Source organism: Nyctereutes procyonoides, unplaced genomic scaffold, assembly GCF_905146905.1.
Source record: "Nyctereutes procyonoides isolate TBG_1078 unplaced genomic scaffold, NYPRO_anot_genome, whole genome shotgun sequence".
Classification (NCBI taxonomy): Eukaryota; Metazoa; Chordata; class Mammalia; order Carnivora; family Canidae; genus Nyctereutes; species Nyctereutes procyonoides.
The window spans coordinates 12,793,425-12,812,813 of record NW_026575147.1 but is presented as its reverse complement, the minus strand read 5'-3'; the positions used below and the strand labels follow the sequence as shown (position 1 = coordinate 12,812,813).

The window sequence follows — 19,389 nt, the reverse complement described above, 5'->3', positions numbered from 1 at the left end:
TTCAGCTCAGGTTGTGATCCCAGGGTCCTGGGATTGAGTCCTGCATTGAGCCCCCCACAGAGAGCCTGCTTCTCTCTGCCTGTGTCTCTGCCTCTCTCTGTGTATTTCTTATGAATAAATAAATAAAATCTTAAAAAAAAAGTCTGTTCCTGGAAAAGCAACATTTCTAGTGATAATTATTCCAAGGGCAGGGGATTGGTACTAGTCCTAGAAGCAGAGCAGCTCTCAGCAAAGTTCTTGAGTTGTTAGGGTGGCTCCTTCATGGTCTCACTGCTCACCACATCCACTCCCCAGCATCCCCACTCTCGCCTTCAGCCATCGGGTCTTTATCTCTGGCTCCTCACTGTCTGGCATCAGGGAACCCTCATGCTCCTGATTGTTCCCATCAAAATGAGTTGCTCCCATCTCCCCTACCCTCAAGGCCCTACCATAGGCTTTCCAAGATGATAACAAGCTAAGTAGAAGCCGTGGGCCATGCATGGTCTTTCCCAACTTGCCTTTCCAGTCCTGGATTCCTCTCTGTACCCATCAAAGGCTCCAGGTAAGGAAGCAAAGCCTTACCCATGCTGTTCCCTCTGCCTGGTGTTTGCTCATCCCTCCAGTCCTCCCCTGATTGGGGACTTCAAACTCATTCTTCAGGGTGTAAACCAAAACAGAATGTCTTCTACTGAACACCAGTTGTCACGCTTTGCTCTGCACCCCAAGCTCTTCCACTGAGCACACTTCCTGTATTATATTGCATGTACCCACTTACGGGATTATCTCCCATGTGAGACTACGAATCCTGTCTTTCATCATTGATTCCCTAAAGCCTAGCATGCCCCTGACCCAGACTGCAGTGGATTCCTTAAAAAACTGGGAGGGAGAGGAAGGAGATGAGATTAGGGGCAAGGGAAGGGGCAGCCTCTTGTTCCTTACTTGTCTAATATTGGCTGACATGCAGTGTTGTGGCTGAGATTCAGAAGAGAAGAAAGAATGGGGTGATGAGGGAGGGGGTTGGGTCTAGAAGGGATTAAAATTTAGGATTCTTGGGCCTGAAGGCCCCCCCCCCCCCCACACACACACACATCATTTAGTGAGATGTCTCTTTCCCAGGTTTGCTCCTGGCTGGTTTGGAACTGGGGTGAATTTTTTCAATTCAGTTCCATTTTGAGGGTGAGGTATCAGCCTGAGTCCAGTGACCAGAGTATAACAGGAGCCTCATGGGAGTGGTGAGTTCAAAAGGACCAACAGGCTACGTGGTCTCTGTTGATCCCACTTTCCAAAGCAGTGATCACTGTTGTCATGAGCAACCTTGGGCCTGATGGGTCCTCACCCACATATTCCTGACATGGCCAGTGGCTGTGCTGGGAGGATTCCCTGCACACAGTGATGACATTCAGTTAAGCCACAGTTTCCTCACCCTGGGAGGAAACCCGTGTGGTTTGGGGTTGGGGCTGTGGATGAGCAAGCGCAGATTTTTTTTTTTCTTGTTGCCCCGTGGCTTGAAATTGCAACCTCTCTTTTAATTTTCCATTATGCATCCAATACATCTGTGCCAGAAGTGGACAAATGTATTCCGTCTGGGAGGATGATCCCAGACAGCAATAAATTAGAGTCTGTGTACAGACATGCCAAAAATGTGGCCGCGTGGTAGGGTGTCCCTGGGACCAGTCACCTCCTCCACAGTCTGCTTAGTGGCTACATGCCTTGGCCTGATGCCTCTGTCAATAGATTTTGCTTTGTATTTGGAAACTGTCTTTCCATCAAGTCACCACAGAGGCAAGATGGGTAAGGTGGCCTGTGAGGCTTTGCTAGGCACATCTGTCCCAGGCAGGCAGCGTCGGGGAGCTTTTAGGACAGTGCCTTCCCGAGGGCATCACTCTTTCCTGCACCAGAACAGCAGTGACCTCAAAGCTGATTTCCTCCCAAACTAGAGCGTGGCCCAAGAAAACCCTCCTCACTTTTTCTGGATTGAGCAGATAAACTACCATCGAATGCATCCAAAAAACAGCATTTTGAAATTTATAAGAGTAATATAAGCTTACTGCAGACAAGTTAAAAGATAGCATGAAAAGAAAAAAAGCCACCTCTAATCCACCTTCAAAGATAAATACTGTGACTGTTTTAGCATGACTTCTTTCCATATTTTCCATGCCATGCCACCCTTTTAAAAATGCAAAACTCTTCTAAAGCTGATGGAGTCCAGCTCCTTTAGCTGCCCCTCACATTATCCAATTAGTGCTTTCCTCTGAGTACTGGAAACTCTTACTTATTCCACATGAGAGAGTCCAGCTGGTAGAGCTCTAGCCCCTCCGACTCCTCACTGAAGTCACGCTGCTTTTCTGAAGAAGGGGGCCACAGAGCGAAACAGCTTGGAGTGGAAAGAAGAGAAGGACTGAATCTTTCTATGAGTCCAGACTGAGAGCCCCAAAGGGTAGCACCAGGTCCTTGGGATATAAGCCCTGCAGACAGAGGGACCCTGCGGACAAAGGGCTCTGGTCCAACCCTGACCTTGATACCATTTTCCTTATTAAAGCTCTACTTCTCTGCATCCTGTCCTGTTGCCAGCATCTGTGTCTGCTCTTCTCTGTTGGGGCAGAAGCAGCCTCTAAGCTGTTCATCTGTTCTAGCCACCCACCCCCCCAACACACACACTAACTAGATGGGTTGACAGAACCAGAAGGCAAGCTTTACATCTACTTATTTCCCCGAGTCCAGAAGGTGCCCGAGAAATATCTGTTGATTGATTGATATGATGTAATTCCAGATGGGTGCCTGTGGCAGGAGCCTGCTGGCAGGCCATTGTGACAGTTCTGAAATGGTAGGAAAGCCTCCCAGCATTGACAAGGAGCCTCACAAAAGCCCTCAGAGTGGCCTGAAGGAAGCAGGCAATGATTCCACCAGCCGCCAGCCTGCCCAACTGCTGCCTGCGCCAGCCACACAGCCTCACCAAGAGCCACACAGCACACAGACCATGCTTTTTCAGAAAATTATTTTTTCCCTTCTCACTTTCCATGGAAACTCAAAATAGCAACCAAAAAAAAAAAAAAGACCCAAAAGAAAACAAAACAAAACAAAAGGCGAGTTCCTTCAATGCCTGGCAAAACCATCCCTGGGCAGTACAATGACCACGGAGGTCCCGGGGAGAAAGGGTTCTAGATATCTCTGAGACAGCTTTCTAACTGGCCCTGCACACTCAGGAGGTGTGGGCGGTTCTGAAGTTTGTGTGTTTTCTTCCAATTTAGAAAAGTGGGTTCCCCCTCAGGTCTTAGGATTCATCTTGCTGTTGGTGACTGGAGGTGGAAACATAGTCCCCTCTGACTGTGATGTTGGTGAGGAGGTCCAGAGTGCCCAGCAAGGGACAGCGTGGCAGGGGGCAAATCCCTTCCAGGGGGACTATTATTAGAACATTCTTTCTGAGATGCCTCCCAGGCCATGCTGTCCATACCTGGCAACCACAAGACAGTCCCAGCAGAACAGGACAAACTCACCTTGGAATCAGGAACCCCCAGTTCTGATATCACATTGGGGACCTGGGGGGCTTGGAGCCCATCATTTCTCCTCCCCCAAGAAACGTGAAGGGCAGACAGGCTGATTTCTAAAGAGATGCCCTCTCCCAACCCCAGCACTTGGGGTCCCCCACCCACCCCTGGCTCATGCGAACACTGCACCTTTCCACCCCTTGAAAACCATGTTGTTTCCCTTCCAGCTGGCAGGGTCGGCTGTCATTGGCTTTGGACTCTGGTTTCGGTTTGGAGGCACCATGAAGGGCTTCTCATCAGAAGACAAGTCCCCAGAGTATTTCTACATGGGTGAGTGACCTCAGCTGCCCGAAGCCCCGCCCAGCGCCGCCCCAGAACCTGTACCCGGACTTCTATGTGAGGGCAAGTGAGAAAGCAAAACCTGGTCTGTGCGGACTCCGCCCACGGATCTGGGGCTGTGTGGCCAGGGCCAGCGGGGATCCCGCACCCCTTCACTGCCCGCTCCTCCCGTGGTTCATCAAGGCAAGGAAGACCAGTGTGGAGGGACTGGCCTGCCGAGCGAGGGGGTGCAGCACAGAGTCCGTTCCACAGTCAGCCCTCTGGGCTGTGGGGTCCCTGCTGACTCGGGGTTTATGCTGATCTTGTATTTTAAGTTGTCTATGAGAGAGATGCAATCCCAAGTGCAGGGACATCTCAAGGTTCAGAGGTACCCAGTCCCCCCAACTAGGGACTGTGGAGGGCAGAGCTCCCTTGGGGATGAGGCCACCTCCCCCCAGCTTTGGGAAAGGGGTAAGAGGTGGCCAGGGAGTGGGGGTGGCCTGCAATTCTGAGACAACATGGTAAGCCTGAGGTAAGGGGGCTGAGCATTTCCCTGGGTTCAGTCCCTGCGATCTACGTCTCATCCTCTTCTGCAGACTGTACTCACCCTCTAGCCGAGTGCACCTGGCTTCTAGACTTCAGAAAGCCCGAGACTGTTGTCACTACCAGTGAGAGCCCTCCCTGTAGGAAAGGCTGCTCCACAGCTTGCACCAGCTATAGAGTGCGGAGGGTACAGGGAGAGGCAGGGTCCTGTGGAGGTCGTTTGCTCCCAGTGCCAAGAAGAGCAGTGTCTGCTTCCTGGGAGGTACAGAGCACCCAGGCTCACTCAGAGCCTCGGGGAAGGCTCCTCACAGCTGTGCTGCTCCCCTCCCCAGCACCCAGCCCACCCTTGGCCTCCCCAGAAGAGCAGCATCGCAGCCAGGATTCTTCTGGAGGAAAGTAACAAGGAACATACTCTAAGATGGGCGGCAGGAAGAACAATCCACACACATCTCATCAAATCTTAGAGGCAGTCTTTTGTAAAACACACGATTATTTTAAGTTCCACTCAGAAAAGAAGAAATGCTGCCAATTCAACCATGACGTGCCCTAAAACATGCATCCTGGGGTGCCTGGGTGGTCTGTGGTTGAGCATCTACCATTGGCTCAGGGCATGATCCTGGGGTCCTGGGATCGAGTCCCGCATTGGGCTCCCCACAGGGAGCCTGCTTCTCCCTCGACCTATGTCTCTGCCTCTCTGTGTCTCTCATGAATAAATTTTTAAAATCTTTTTAAAAAACCAATGCATCCTAATTTTAGGGACATTCAAATATGACCATGTCAGACTTATATTGAAATTGATGAAGCACAGTAAAAGAAGCATGGATATGGGGACTCTCCAGCATTCACTCAGGATTCCACAAAGTCATCAAGGACCCAGGTTTTTTCCATCTCTCCCCTGGCTGTCCTCGAGATGACCTCAAACACGTCCCCTTAGGTTTGAAAGATAGCTATGGTGGCTCCAAGGGTCGTGTCCTCAAACGGCAACGTCCAAAAGAGAAAGAAAGGACATTTCACCTCATGTGGCCCTTCTTAGGAATGACTACAACCTGTGTCAGAAGACACCCAGCAGCCTCTCCTTGCAGCATATTGGCCAGAACTGCACTGTGTGCTCATGCCTGAGCTCATCATGCCCAAGAAGAAAGCTACAATGATTGGCTCTTCTGACTAAAGAAGAGTAACCCTGGGCTTGGGAAGGGGCCCAAGCTCCCCAGGGGGCCTCTGACACTTGGATAAAGTCAGAGTTTTTATAGGGAAGAAGCAGAGGAATCTGCCATTGTACTTCGACACTGAAATGCTCTTTGCCACCCATGTGGTTTTCAGATAGCACAGGTCCCTCTGTCCAAAGCCTACACACACATTTAACATATTTCTCCTTGAGGCTCTCCTGGCTCCACGGACCTCCTCAGAACCGTTCTCTATCTCAGAGAGGCCCCTGTGCCCCAGATAAAGCTCAGCCTGTTCTTGTCCTGCACTGCCTCCAGGGCACGTACAGAAGAGTCAGGGGAGGGTAGCAGAAGGAGTGCATCTCCCCTCATGCTGCTAATGGGCCAGGGGCTGCGAATTCCATAACTGTGCCCTACAATTTCTAACTCCATTCACTATAATCACACCTCCGTGCCCACTGGATTCATCATAGCAATGGTTTGATCCCGTCATAATGGGATTCTGGCCTCTCCAGACATATGCGGTGATAAATAGCAGACAGTAATCCCACGCATATGTTAAGTACTAATGTGTGGTACAAACATAATCACTGAATTAAGATGTGAGAAGGGGCACCTGGCTGGCTCAGTTGGTAGAGCATGCAACTCTTGATCTCGAGGTTGTGAGTTCAAGCCCCACATTGGGAATAGAGATTACTTATAAAAAAAAAAAAGTCTTGTATGGGAACAGTGGTGGTATATGCCTGTGACTATAGCAGTCACATTTAAAAAGCATCACAGGTTTAGAAGAAGCTTCTAGCAACCTCTTGGCTGGCTCAGTCAGTAGACCATATATTCTTGATCTCAGAGTCATGAGTCTGAATTCCACATTGGGCTTAGAGCTTATGTTTAAAAAAAAAAAGTGGGAGAGAATACTGGGAGACTGCAGGACAAGCTCAAGGTGGAGGGGTGCTTGAATGGTGCCTCGGGAGTTAGGGGGGTTTCTGATAGATTGCGTTAAGGAGATCCTTATTGATGACTCTGAATTAGCACTGACCAGTATAAGGCAGGCAGCTACTCATTGTTTCCTCAGCCCGAGGAAGGGATGGCTAATCATTCAGGATACTCCTTTAGGGGCATCTTCCTAACCTAGCCCCTCCAACCATATATAACTGATCCTTGGGGTGAACATTATTTGCTCTCCCTACTCTGAATTCGGTAGTTACTTAATGTCCTAACATGATGTCAGTCTCAATAAAAGCATGGAAATAGTTTGCCTCTGAAACTCGGGCACATAGAGGTTCAGGGTATTAGCCTTCAATCTGTTTTCTCATCACATGCTGTTGTCTCTGTGCTGGAACCCTATTTATCTCCTCTTCCTCAGGTAGGACTCTCAGGACATTCCATCAACAGCTGCATCTGTGCCCCCAGGGATGGGGAAGGAGTCTACCCTTTGGTGAACTAAAACGTGGGAAAACATCCACCAGCTCACTTACAGGCAGACCTTCTCCTTCAAGTTGTTTGGCAATAACTAACTGTCTAACACCCAGCTACGTACCCACGTCACCACTGAGGTTGAGGTTGGAAGACGTAAATCTCTATAATGTTATTTCTGAGCTTGAACTGGAAATTTTCAGCAATAGTGAAGAAAAACCATTTTTAAAAGACCAAGAAAAGGGATGCCTGGGTAGCTGAGCAATTGAGCGTCTGCCTTTGGCTCAGGGCGTGATCCCAGTGTCCCAGGATTGAGTCCCACATCAGGCTCCCTGCATGGAGCCTGCTTCTCCCTCTGCCTGTGTCTCTGCTTTTCTCTCTCTCTTTCTGTGTATCTCTCATGAATAAATAAATAAATAATTTTTAAATTAAAAAAAATAAAAGACCATGAAGACCTGAGTTATATGAAAAACTTGTAAGAAAGTCTGTCTCCCTTTCATTGAGGATAAACATCTGGCTATCTAAAATTCTTTTCATGGTGTTTTTATTTTTTTTTTAATTTTATTTATTTATTCATGAGAGACAGTGATGAGAATGAATGCTGTACTCAATCCCTTGTATCTTTGCAATCTATTTAAAAAGACTCACAGAGTTAACAATTTAAATTCTGATGGAAACTAGTATATAACTAAAGCCAGCTAAGTGGTATTTGCAGTGGGCACATCAGGGGTCATTCTAAACTAGTGAGGCAAGGATCTGATTTAGGTTTGAAAGACCAGGCTGTCATCAATGAGTGGAAGCAAAATGAAGACAGCAAAAGCCATAGGGCAAGACCACAAGAGGCGTGTCCACAAGACAGTGATCAGCAAGCCCAGGCCAGGCAAAGGACTCTGGTTAGAGGGGAACAGATTGGGGCAAAGTGGGAGGTAGGATTAGAAGTGTCAGGGAGGGAAGGGGGGTGGACAAGCACACAGGGCCCTGACTGTCAAAGCTTGTTAAATTAGTAAGCAACAGAGGGATAACTAGGGTTTGGGTCATACCTCTAGGTATGAAGAGGTATGACCCACAATGCATTGTGGAATGAGAGAGGAGACAGAAAAGAACATGCTAGGTTACTGATACACTCAGACATAAGGGCATCGCCCGTGGTGGTTGTCAGCAGTAGGAACTGTGAGCAAAGAGATGGGAAAACAAGAAACATTATTAAACATTATTATCCTACATTATTAAAGTCAGGGCCAGAAGGAATCAAAACAATAAAAAAATAATCAGTGATAGAAGAGTCAAGCCTCAAAGTAATAATTTATGATTTTCGGTAGGAACTTGAGTTGCACAAGAAAGGGTTCCTGTCCAGAGATGGGGGGAGGGATGTGGACCTGAGATGCAATCTGGGGAGCAGGCTCCATCTACCTTGTCCCACAAATGAAGTGCCCATAGCAGGTACACAGGCGTAGGTTTGGGTCCAATGTAAGAAAACCTTTTTTCATGATTTTGTAAACCAAAGAAGCGACAGATAAAAGCAAACTTTCACCTACATTGGTCTGTAATTGGCCACTCACGTGGCAAAACCCAGAATGGAGTGTTCTTCAGTTCAGGGGAATCCTGGGTTGAGTAGGGGGGTGAACTGGTTCCATGCAGATATTCCTGGTCCTATTTGCTAATCTAAACTGAAGCAATGTGAGGGGCCCAAGAGGCAAGAAATGCCCTGTCAAGACTCTTGATTGCAAATCACAAAAACTTGACGCAAGCTATGTTGAACAAAACAGAAATTTCTTGACTCACAAAACTGAAAAGTCCAGGATTAGTACTGGCCTCAGGGGTGCAGGTGATGTGCTCAAGTCCTGCCTATCCCCGTCTCTTAGCTCTGCTCCCCTTTGGCTCCATGCTCAGGCAGGTTTCCTGAAGACGATAATGTGGCTGCTCCCAGATCCGATGCCATCTCCCTAGTCACCCTGGCACCCTTCTTTCGTTCCAGCAGCTCCAGCTAAAGTCCTGACCCTCGCTCTCATTGCCAATCCTGGGGCCAGTGCCTGTTCCCCCACCAGGCATTAGGATGGGCTTGTTGGCTGAAGCCTGGGCTTCATGTCTACCCTAAAGGTTAAAGTCCATAGGGACTGAGCAGAGAGGGTTTGTGTTTCACAGATGTGAAGAGGAAGTGAATTCTGGCTAGGGGAAACAACAGTCTATACAGCCGGGCCTGAGTCCTTCTTGTGTGCTCTTGGGGGCCTGGGGCCTAGGTATGGGTTTGCCCACCTCAGTTCTTCATCCTCAGCACACCTCCCTTCTGCCCTTAGTGAGTGGCTGGTGGTGAGACGCTTAAGCCCAGGGCTGGAGCTTCAGGCAAACGTGTTATCAAGAATCTTGGTGCTACGTATACTAAGGAGAGAGAACCAGCAGATAAAACAACAGCAGGCTGGCAGTCGGCCAAGGTTTCCAGCTCTTCATGGCAGGGCTCAGCCCACAGCCCAGGTCTGCTGACACCCCAGCCTGTGCTTGTTCTGTTTGTCTCTCTGGACAGTGGCAACGATAAACAGTCCTGTGAAGTCAGAGACCTCCTCCTCACTTCAGATATTTCTTATAACATAAACGGAGCGATATACATGTTGGCAGAGACTAATTCTTTCCTCAATAAATAATTTTCCAAATAAGAAAGATACCTACTCTCTGGCAATAAAGTGAGAAGACAAATATACCAGGACGCCACTTATGGACTTACATAGCAAAGAGTGTGAGGTAATAGGACTTTAAAAAAGAAGTAGGCCCAGATTTTGGAAAATCTCACTTCATGTCACAGGGTGGCAGTCACTAATCTGTGTGTTTTCTTTTCAGAATAAGTTCCAGAGCAATGAGCCCACTAAACTCTTATCGCCCCTTTGTTAAAGAGTGTTGGTGACCGGGCTTGGCACATTCAAGTGGCTGTTAAAGAAATAGAGCCTCACAGCCTCGAGTCCCCTCTGCAGGAGGGGTCTTGGGAGCACACGTGGTCTAGCTGCCTGCTTCTGGGCAGGTGACTGCTTAGGTTTTGTAGAACTTCCTCTGTCCCTGGGGGAATACTTTCCTGTCTGGGATCTTTGCTTCCTCCTCCTTATGATGGAGAGAGGTTCCCTCTTGTGACAAAGACCCATCCTGACATCACAGCTGGCGCCAGGGTGGAGAGATCCAGCACTGATCCCTGAGGGTGAGCAGGAGCTGGGGATACTGAGGGCAGGGGGTAAGGGCAATCAGAATGCCACTTGTTGCCCCTTCTCAGGGTCCTCTGAACCAGGGCAAGGTCTGGAGGCTGATGTAAGCTGTCTGTGTCCCTGGGGTGCTGATGGGGAAAATAGAGAGCCCAGCAAGAGAGGACCTGCTTGGACAACTTGGGGTTTCCTGCACTCTCTCTGCTGTAGTCTCTCTCAATGAACTCCTGGGGGTAGCTCCCCTACCTCTCGTCATCCAAACTCCATCAGCCTGCCCCTCTGGCTTCCTTTTTTTTTTTTTAAGGATTTTATTTATTTATCCATAAGAGACACACAGAGAGGCAGACACAGGCAGAGGGAGAAGCAGACTCCATGCAGGAAGCCTGATGCAGGACTTGATTCCAGGACCCCGGGATCACGCCCTGAGCCAAAGGCAGACGCTCAACTGCCCAAGCCACCCAGGAGCCCCAGCCCCTCCGACTTCCTATTGCAATCCCCAGCTAGGGCTGCCTCCTAGAGTGACAGGGCAGGGGCTCTTTGTAGGAGTGCTGAGTGGGGAGCTGGCCCCTCCAGCCTTGGAAGCCCAGACAGGTGGCATGTGCTGGGGCGCATGAAGTCCTGTCTGTGAGCAAGGATGGTGGCAGGTCTTTCTGAGCACACAAATAGCAGCCGTGTGGCTCGTCAGGGTTACAGGCTGACCATTGTAGCCTTCTCTCTGTGTTGAATGCAGGGTCTGGGAGCCTGGTTTTGATTGCAGCTGGACCTTGTGTGGAAGGAAAGGGTTTCAGAACTGAATGCTGAGGAGCTGGCTTGCCTTTTTAAAAACTCGGACTCACTCCAATAATACTGTTTTACTTCTTGTTTTTCAGTTTTACCTGAGTGTTGTAGGGGCTGCAGAAGTGACATGCTATAGCTTACATGGTTGAGACGGTTTCTCCAAAACATTTTTACAAGTTAGGTTCTTATTTCCAAATCGCAGATAACAAAACTAAGGAATTCTAAGAGGACGCACCTAAAGGTCAGTTGACAGGTCCAGAGGTCTGGCTCCCAGCCCTGTATTTTCAGAGGAAAACCTTCATCCATTAGAGATTCCTCAAGCACTTTCCTCAAGGAAAAAGAAAGAGCATCCTCTTGGCATGTATAATTGCAAAGTGAACAGCTTTTTAGCTGAGAGTCCCCATTCCTCTGAGCTCTGCTGGAATTGCACCAGAGGAGTCAGGGTGTGGATTTTGGAGCAGACTCTCCAGCTTTGCCCCTCACTAGCTGTGCAGTCTCAGGTAAATGCCTTCACTTCTGTGTCTTGGTTTCCCCGGTTGTGGAATATGAACACTAACATACCACAGACCTCATGGCATGAGGTGATTTAACAGAAGAGAACTCATAAGTGTGATATATGCTGTAGGTTTTGTTCTTTTATGTAGGTAGGTCATTGTGTTCCTCAATATGGAAGGAGCCAGCCTACAGGAAGCCTAATTACATGGGGGAATATGATGAGAGACAGATAAGGAGTGGTTTAGAGCCACGTCATCAGAATGAGAGAGTAGTTGACAGCATTGATACTTCTCAGGTGGCAGGTTTCCGAGCTGATGCCTATTAAGTGCGCCACGTGGATGCAGCACAGAGCAGGCCAAAGTGCCAGGAAGTGGTGGTTGTCACTCTGGTGCTGAATGACCCCATGACTAAGACATGTCAAGCTACATAGAACAAGATGCAGTAACCCATCACTGTTGTGATTTACATAGAGCCCAAGTCTTTACCTTCCCCAGAAGCTAGGTCCTGTACAATATTATATATATATAATATATATATATAATATATATATATATACATATATATGTATATGTATATGTATATGTATATATACACACACATATATAATTACGTGCATCCAGGGCAAGCTGGAAGGGAGGGAGAGTTGCACAGAGGCAGAGAAAAATATTCTCAGATGAAAAATGATTATTAGCTGGGTAGATGGGTAAAACCATCTACCACCAAAAAGCCACAGAAATTGATGAGCGTGCCTCATCCAGTCCCATGGCAGGCGGGGATGGGGAGCCACTTTAAATGAGTTCATACAGACAAAGCTTTTTGATTGTTGGGGAGAGGCCTCAGGAACTGGAGCTGCTAGGTCAGTTTAGGGATGTTTTTCCTCTGAACTCTAGGATTCTGATAGCCTAAGAATGGACTACAGTACAAATAAGCAGATTTTCTTGAGGAGATCGTTATTCTAGAAGGGCAAAGATTGTGGCCCAAGGGACTGAGTGAGCTTGTCTGCAGTGGGGAACAATTGTGTCCTCCTCAGGCCCTGTGCCTATGTCCCCCACACCCTAACCTCCTCAGGAGCTGCCTTCTTTCCTCCATTCCAGACTCTCAGGCACCCTTTCTCAGTGTGTGCATCCCTGTGCTCATTTGCCTGGCCTTGAGAGAGCCCAACCCTATGGGAGCTCCATGAGTGTTTGCTGAAATGTATTCCTAGCATGTATCTCTAAGCAAACACGTGGCAATGGCGGACAGCCAGTCTGATCAAGAATTCTGTCTTGTGCTGAGCATATCCTAGATAGGATGAAGAAGGTTAGTTAGTGGACCTCAGATCTTCAGAGAAAGACAAATAAGAGCACCCGCAAAAGCAGAAAATGGAAGGGAGCCGGCCAGGTCATATCACAGTAAATTCCTCTGTGGCTAGAACCCAGGCTAGATAAGGATCCAGGCAGGCCAGGTCCCTAGACTGTTGCTCTGAGCAGAACCTATAGACTGTAAACACTTTAAATGGGAAATTAATATAATAAGGCAGTCCACCCCTGAGACATTTTGTGGGGGGACTGAATAAGGTCCTGCACAGCCTCTTTGAAATAGGATGGGAATCAGGTCTCCAGGCCTGTGTGTCCTGCCTACAGCCATCATGCCCCTCTGACTCTCGTTGGCAAAACAGAAGCAGAACACTTGCCTTACCTATGGGGGTTGTTGGAGAAACCAGGGAGATGATGGCAATGAAAGAGCTCTGAGAAATAAAATTTCTAAACAATGAGGTGTTAGGCAGTGGAGCTAACAGTAGCACTGTTTTTAATACGGAATCATTTCTCTCATTACTACGTCCAATCTACATGAAATCATTCTTTTGGTTTTCACCAAAAAGGAAAGGGGAGGAAGTAGCCAAGTAGGCAGAGCAGGAAAGCAATAAATACCTACCAGGGGACTGAGGATACAGCAGGGCTTCCCCGTCCCAGAAGCCCTGAGAACAGCCTGGGTGGTGCAGGAAGCCCAGCAGCCTGGCCTGCCACCCCAGACACTAGATAGATCTGCCCACAAACCACCGGCAGCACCCCAGAGGGCCCCCCTGGAGGAGGCAGAGGTACCCTGAGGGCAGGCTTTCCCCGCAGAGGTGGAACGCTGGCTCCCCACCCTTTCTGCGAATGGGAGGGGTTTCAGGTGACTCACATGAATAAAATGCAAAAAATAAAATAGGGACAATTAGCATTATTCCAAGCAAGGCAAGTACCAGGCGTCACATTGTGTTCTAACTTATCTCAGGATCAGAAAAGGAAATAAGAAAGGGCTTGGCTTTATTTCTCTCAGAACAAGAACATATCTGTCCTTTTCTTTCTCTGTGAGAACCACAGTTCCTATGGCCTGACTTCAGCAGTCAGGGAAATTAGCACCCAGGTTAAGGGTGCTGTTACTGCTGGAGAGGCAGTGCCCCTTAGGGTGATGGTGATGAGATGGCTTTAGAGGCAGATGGGTATTTTCATCTCAGCTCATCCCAGCAATTTTGGGCAAATCGCTTAAACTTTGGGGGCCTAGTTTCTCTATAAAATGGATATAATAATGGTACCTTACCTCACGAAGATTAAATTAATAAATCTGTGCCAGTTGCTCAGAACAGTACCTAGAAAAAAAATCAGCCCGTAATAAATGCAGCTAATATTGTATTAGTAATGGTATTTGGTCTGTGTCACCTTGTCGCCTTCTCTCCTTGGCTGTTTTCTTGGAACATTGCAACCTCTGGTGTGTTCAGTGTCCATGGTAATGCCCTCTCAAGTCTGATTCTCACAGAACGTGATGGCTTTATTGCTGTGTCCTCCCAACCCCATCCCTAATCAAAGCCTCCCTCTTCTGTCCCTCTCTGTCCCTGCTTCCCCATCTGGGCAGACCATCAGCCCTTTGCCCTCCCACTTGGTCCTCAAGGACTCTGTTATGACGGAGATAGTCATGAAGTCCAGGGTGCCACAAGAGTCCAAGGGGTTCCTGGAGGGGAGTGGGTTTATGTCCCGGCTCTGGCGCAGACACCTGACCTGCTGCATCACTTTCATGCAAAGAAGAGTACTATCCACTTTATAGGGGGCAGAAATCTGAAAGGTAAAGTGCCTGGCCTGTGGGAGGCATGCCAAGGTGAGTAAGAGCATCAGATGTGGCAGTCGGACACGGGAGCTCTCGGAGCCTTGCCGCTCAAGTGACAGTGAGGGGTCCTTTCACCCCCATAGGTATCAGCTTTCTCTGTTCACCGGGGGCGACAGTAGCCCCTGCCTCTCGGGATCCTCTGCAGGTTGAGTCAGGTGCACTCAGCGAGGGTACCCGTGGGTAACACCCTATCAGCAGCAGACACAACACGGTGCCTGTGCCGGGTGGGGACACCTGGAGCGGTGGGGCAGCCAGTGGGCTGAGCAGTCAGTGTCTCCTGTGACTCTCCCCACAGGGCTGTATGTGCTGGTCGGAGCGGGGGCCTTGATGATGGCCGTGGGCTTCTTTGGCTGCTGCGGGGCCATGCGGGAGTCGCAGTGTGTGCTCGGATCCGTAAGTGGGGCGTCCGGGGTGGAACTGGCCCAGAAGGGGGCCCAGAGGTCTGGCCTCCAGTGCCAGTTCCTCAGGGCCACGGAGACCTTGGCACTCACTCCCTCTCCCTGAGTCTCCATTTCTCCATTTCTCACTTAAGAATAATATTGTCTTTGTCCCTGCCTCATATGGAAAGTATGAAAAAAAAAATGAGGTCATTAGTGTGAAGATGTTTGGGGAGTTAAAGTGCCTAATAATTGTACAGGGTCATTATGATCATTCTATCACAATGATTTCACAGTGAGTGAGGTGGCTAAGGTTCCTATAGGCAGGGAGGTGCTCTTAACTACAAGAAAAAAAATTGCTCTTGGAGATCAGTAACTTCACCAAACGCCCCTCTGGTGGTTTATTTTAACAAGAAGCCTCTGTCTTTAAAAAAAAAAAAAAAAAAAAAAAGAATTTCGGTTACTGCTATACATCCAATGGCAGAGTGACCTGAGAGAAACAGGAGAAGGAAGAGAGGCCAGAAGAGAGAAAGATTTTGTCTTTCTCCATGAAGAGTCAGAAACAGCAATTTTAGTGGGCAGTCTCTCCTTACCATAATTGCTGATTTTTAACTGTGCCTCCTCCTTCTGACCTCTTGCTGTATAAAATCTCTAAATCATCTCTGCAGTCCTCCTTTCTACCTGTCTTTCCCCTGTTGCCGAGCATCCCTGTTGCTTATCACTGAACACAGAGTAGACCCAAGAGACCAGAACAGAAATTGGTCCAGGAGAATGCCCCTCCCCGCCATTCCCACCCCCCAGAGAAGCCTCTCAGCCCACACAGTGTGGGTCACACCTTCCCCAATCCAGGCCCAACCAGTCGCTCCCTATCTCCCAGTCTTGTTTTAAATCTTTATAAAATCTCTTTTGTTCATCAAGAATTCATTGAGCGCCTAGGTGCCAGGCACTGTTCAAAGTGGTGGGATTTCTTTATCACTACCTGGAATTATCTAACTCACTTTTTTATTCCTTTCTCATTTATCATACTTCCCATTTTCTAATAGGAGGTCTGTGATAGCAGACATTGGGGTCATATCTTATTCACCACTCTATATCCAGTGCCAAGGACAGTGCCTGGTACAGAGTAGATGCTCGATGAACAATTGCTGAATAAATTAATGAGCAAATGAAAGAATAAACAAACTACAGGGGGATGGGGGTAAATGCTTCCTACCAGATCAATGCAAACGAATAACCTTGCCTAATGTTTTTCAAATGGAACTAGTATTAAAGAGGCCAAATAAATAGAAAAGGCGTTGAGTTAGTGAAATGCGTATTTTCTCTCCTCTGCAGTTCTTTACCTGCCTACTGGTGATATTTGCTGCTGAAGTAACCACTGGAGTATTTGCTTTTATAGGCAAGGGTGTAGTAAGTAGAAATTACAGTTACTTTTTATGATGGTTAAAGTATTTCTTCATGGCAAAGGCTATGAGAATAGTTCACCCACAATGATACTGAAAAACTAAATAACCCCCACATATATCATTTACACAGAACTTTTTAACCTGAAAGTATTATACAGGCCTATATATGTTGTATGTGTAAGTGTGCATACATATATGTGCACATATTTTTCTGAGGAGGTAATTCATAGCTTTTGCTAGATTTATAAAGGTGTCTGATTTTTTTTAAAGGATCTCTAGTTTAAGATGATCCCATTTGTAACAGGAAAGCAAGTAGATTGCATATATGAAAAAGAGGGATGGAGAGGAACACACATTTTCATCCCTTGTTAGACTATCATTTGTCCATCGGGCTTGGCCTGGAAAGAGGCCACGTTACCCTCAAAGACTAGAGCCTGGCCTGCTGCGTGCTGGTGAGAGTTTATTTAAATTGGTGCTCAAACTATAGGTGTCTAAAATAGGTTATCAGGAGAACTCACGGAGGAAGAGGCCTTTTTAGAAGGAACACCCTGTGTTAAGACACACTGTGGGAGAGAGGGGAGTGAAAAGGAGGAGGGAAGGAAACTTAATTTACTGTATTTCACATAAATTCATGTGCTACCAATATTGTGTTTATGAACTCATTATAGATTTTTTTAAATGGTAAACATGTGGAATAAGTAACACCTCCTCTGGGATATTGCTAAAGTATCTGGTTATATTTGTAGGTTGGAAGAATTGGATCTTTGGACTTTTTGAGATCTCTATGGATGTCAGATCACATGCCTTTATACCAGAAAAAGCATTCCCTGAATTCATGATATTTGTATGCTGAACCAGTTTTCCTTGGTCATGAACATCTTTCAAACCACGTCATGAATAGACTCGAGGACTTTTAACCAGGGTGGTACCAAGAATGCCTAAGTCCCCACTCGTTGTACATGAGAATCTCCTGGGTGGGGCTGATGGGCCTCAAACCATTCAGGTTTGAGAAGCTCCACTCTAAAAAAAATCTTTCTAGGCTATGAAAGTTATTCTTAGTCTATCCTTCCATCTCCAAAAGTATCCGAGAAATTTCAGAATCTATAATCCATCCCATATAAGCAGAATTATCTTAAAATACAGATGAACATAGGGAAGGACTATATTTTCCAAGAGTAAGGAATAGGGGATTTTCCTTAATGAAAGGAGAATATTTGAAACTTCCCACTCACTGTCCCTTGGTATGTTTTCAGGCTATACGACATGTTCAGACCATGTATGAAGAAGCTTATAATGATTACCTGAAAGACAAGGAAAGGGGAAATGGGACTCTCATTACCTTCCACTCAACAGTAAGTAACTTTCATTCTTCCTTAATTCCTTCTAAAGATCATTCATTAACCAGATTCTCTCTTAACCCCTGATTAAAGATCAGAATAAATTTGATGAAGCCAAGCTATAGCACAGTATTTCAGCCCTCATGGGAGCCACAGTTGGCATCGAGTGTAGAACCTAGAAGAGGAAGAGGCCTAGCACACAGAGTTCACAAGAAGAAATCAGGCAATGTGCCCCAGAGAGACAAAAGAGCACAAATAAGAACACCCAGAAAGCAGCCCAAATAAATACCAAGTTCTCTCAAAAGGTGGCATTGTGGTGTAACAGAATCAATTACAAAATGAAAGGCCACAGAGACAGCGATGCTCCCTGTATCCTAGAACATTGGTGGGATTGTGCTGTCAGTGCAGTGCTGAAAGCTACACATAGTTAACCAAGAGGGGCTTCCAGAGGAGACGGGCCGGGCTGGAGTCATCCCAATTTCTTAACCCCTGTGATGCAGAGAAGTAGCTATGAACTCCTGGGCCACATGCTTTCAGGTAGCTCCATTCTTGTTTGTCACAGGAATGTCCTGGAAGGTGCCAACCCTGGATCCTGTTCAGCCTCAGCTACCCCAAGGACACCAGGCAGCATTCCTTGTCCTTTGTCTTTGAGGGGCCGGCCCCAAGGCAGGACACCTGTTGGCTGGCCAGCCTTCAGGCCCTGACATTTTAGCACCCAGGCTTTATTTACTATGACCACTCCTCCTCTCTGTCCCAGCCTGTCCTCAGTTAAAGAGCCCTACCTAAAGCTCATAAAACATTAGCTACTCAGCAGGTTAAATGACTCCCAGGCTGAAAAACAAACAAACAAACCTAAAGACACAATTCCTGTCTAAAAAATAGCAATTTACACAGATATCATCAATTGGCTTCTTGCTTTGTTTGGGTTGCCTTGAGTCACTTCCCATCCTCAAACTCAGACAACTTGACAGAAGTCCTTTGTTGTTTTGCTAGCATGAGTATGTGACTCTTCTCTTTTTCTAGAAATGGCATTTTGCTCAGTCCTCCAGTCCTCAGTAGTGATGCCCAGACTTGGAGCTCCTACTTCCCCTTCCTGGGCCCTAAAAGCTCTTTTCTGACTCTCTAGTTTCAGTGCTGTGGAAAAGAAAGCTCTGAACAGGTCCAACCCACATGCCCAAAGGAGCTTCTGGGGCACAAGGTAAGCTTCTCTGCCAGGGTTCCTATCATACCTCTAGTGTAAGATGGCTCTTGCCCATGGGGTGATGGGTGTGATTCTCAGAGGCCCTCTCCCGGTGGCTTCTCTGCCTCAGCTTTATTCTATATAAACTAAGTGAAGCAACGCTGAGTTCCAGTATGCTGGTCCCCTGGGAAATGATGGCATGCTGACTTGCCCATAATGGTACAAATGCTATGGCATTAATTAAATTTGCCAGGGCCAAGGGTGTGCACCCTGAGAATATCACCCCACATCTCTCCGTGGAAGTCGCTGATAAATGCTTCATTTATTAAGTGCTGTGTATCAGGCACTGTGCTGGGTTCTGAACACTCTATGATGAAAACCATGGTTCTGCCCCTCGTGGCCTCCCTAGTCAAGGGAGACAGTGCTGTGCGTAATGTCTGTACAGAGTACAGTGGAGACACAGTGGTGTTAGGAAAGCTTCACAGAGGCTGGAATCCATGGGCTGCACTTTGACAAAGGACGGTCATCCCAGGCCAAGCCAGCAGCCGGAACAGAGGCGTGGCGGTGAGGAACTCCAGGATTGCAGGGGAGCCGGGAGTCCAGAGGGGATGGTGCCA

General features: G+C 47.6%; 1 protein-coding gene across 3 annotated transcripts in view; it reads left to right on the top strand.

Annotated features, from left to right (window-relative positions):
- The window catches only part of TSPAN2 (tetraspanin 2), a 50,587-nt gene that overhangs the window by 12,408 nt on the left and 18,790 nt on the right, over positions 1-19,389 (top strand). For all 3 annotated transcript variants that reach the window (XR_008662696.1, XM_055312179.1, XM_055312177.1), the window contains exons 2-6: positions 3,692-3,794; positions 14,771-14,868; positions 16,185-16,259; positions 17,509-17,607; positions 18,719-18,790. Coding sequence is in view for 2 of the 3 variants with exons in the window: in XM_055312179.1 (XP_055168154.1) it covers positions 3,692-3,794; positions 14,771-14,868; positions 16,185-16,259; positions 17,509-17,607; positions 18,719-18,790 (447 nt within the window). In the remaining variant the exon portion in view is untranslated. The remainder of the gene's footprint in view (positions 1-3,691; positions 3,795-14,770; positions 14,869-16,184; positions 16,260-17,508; positions 17,608-18,718; positions 18,791-19,389) is intronic.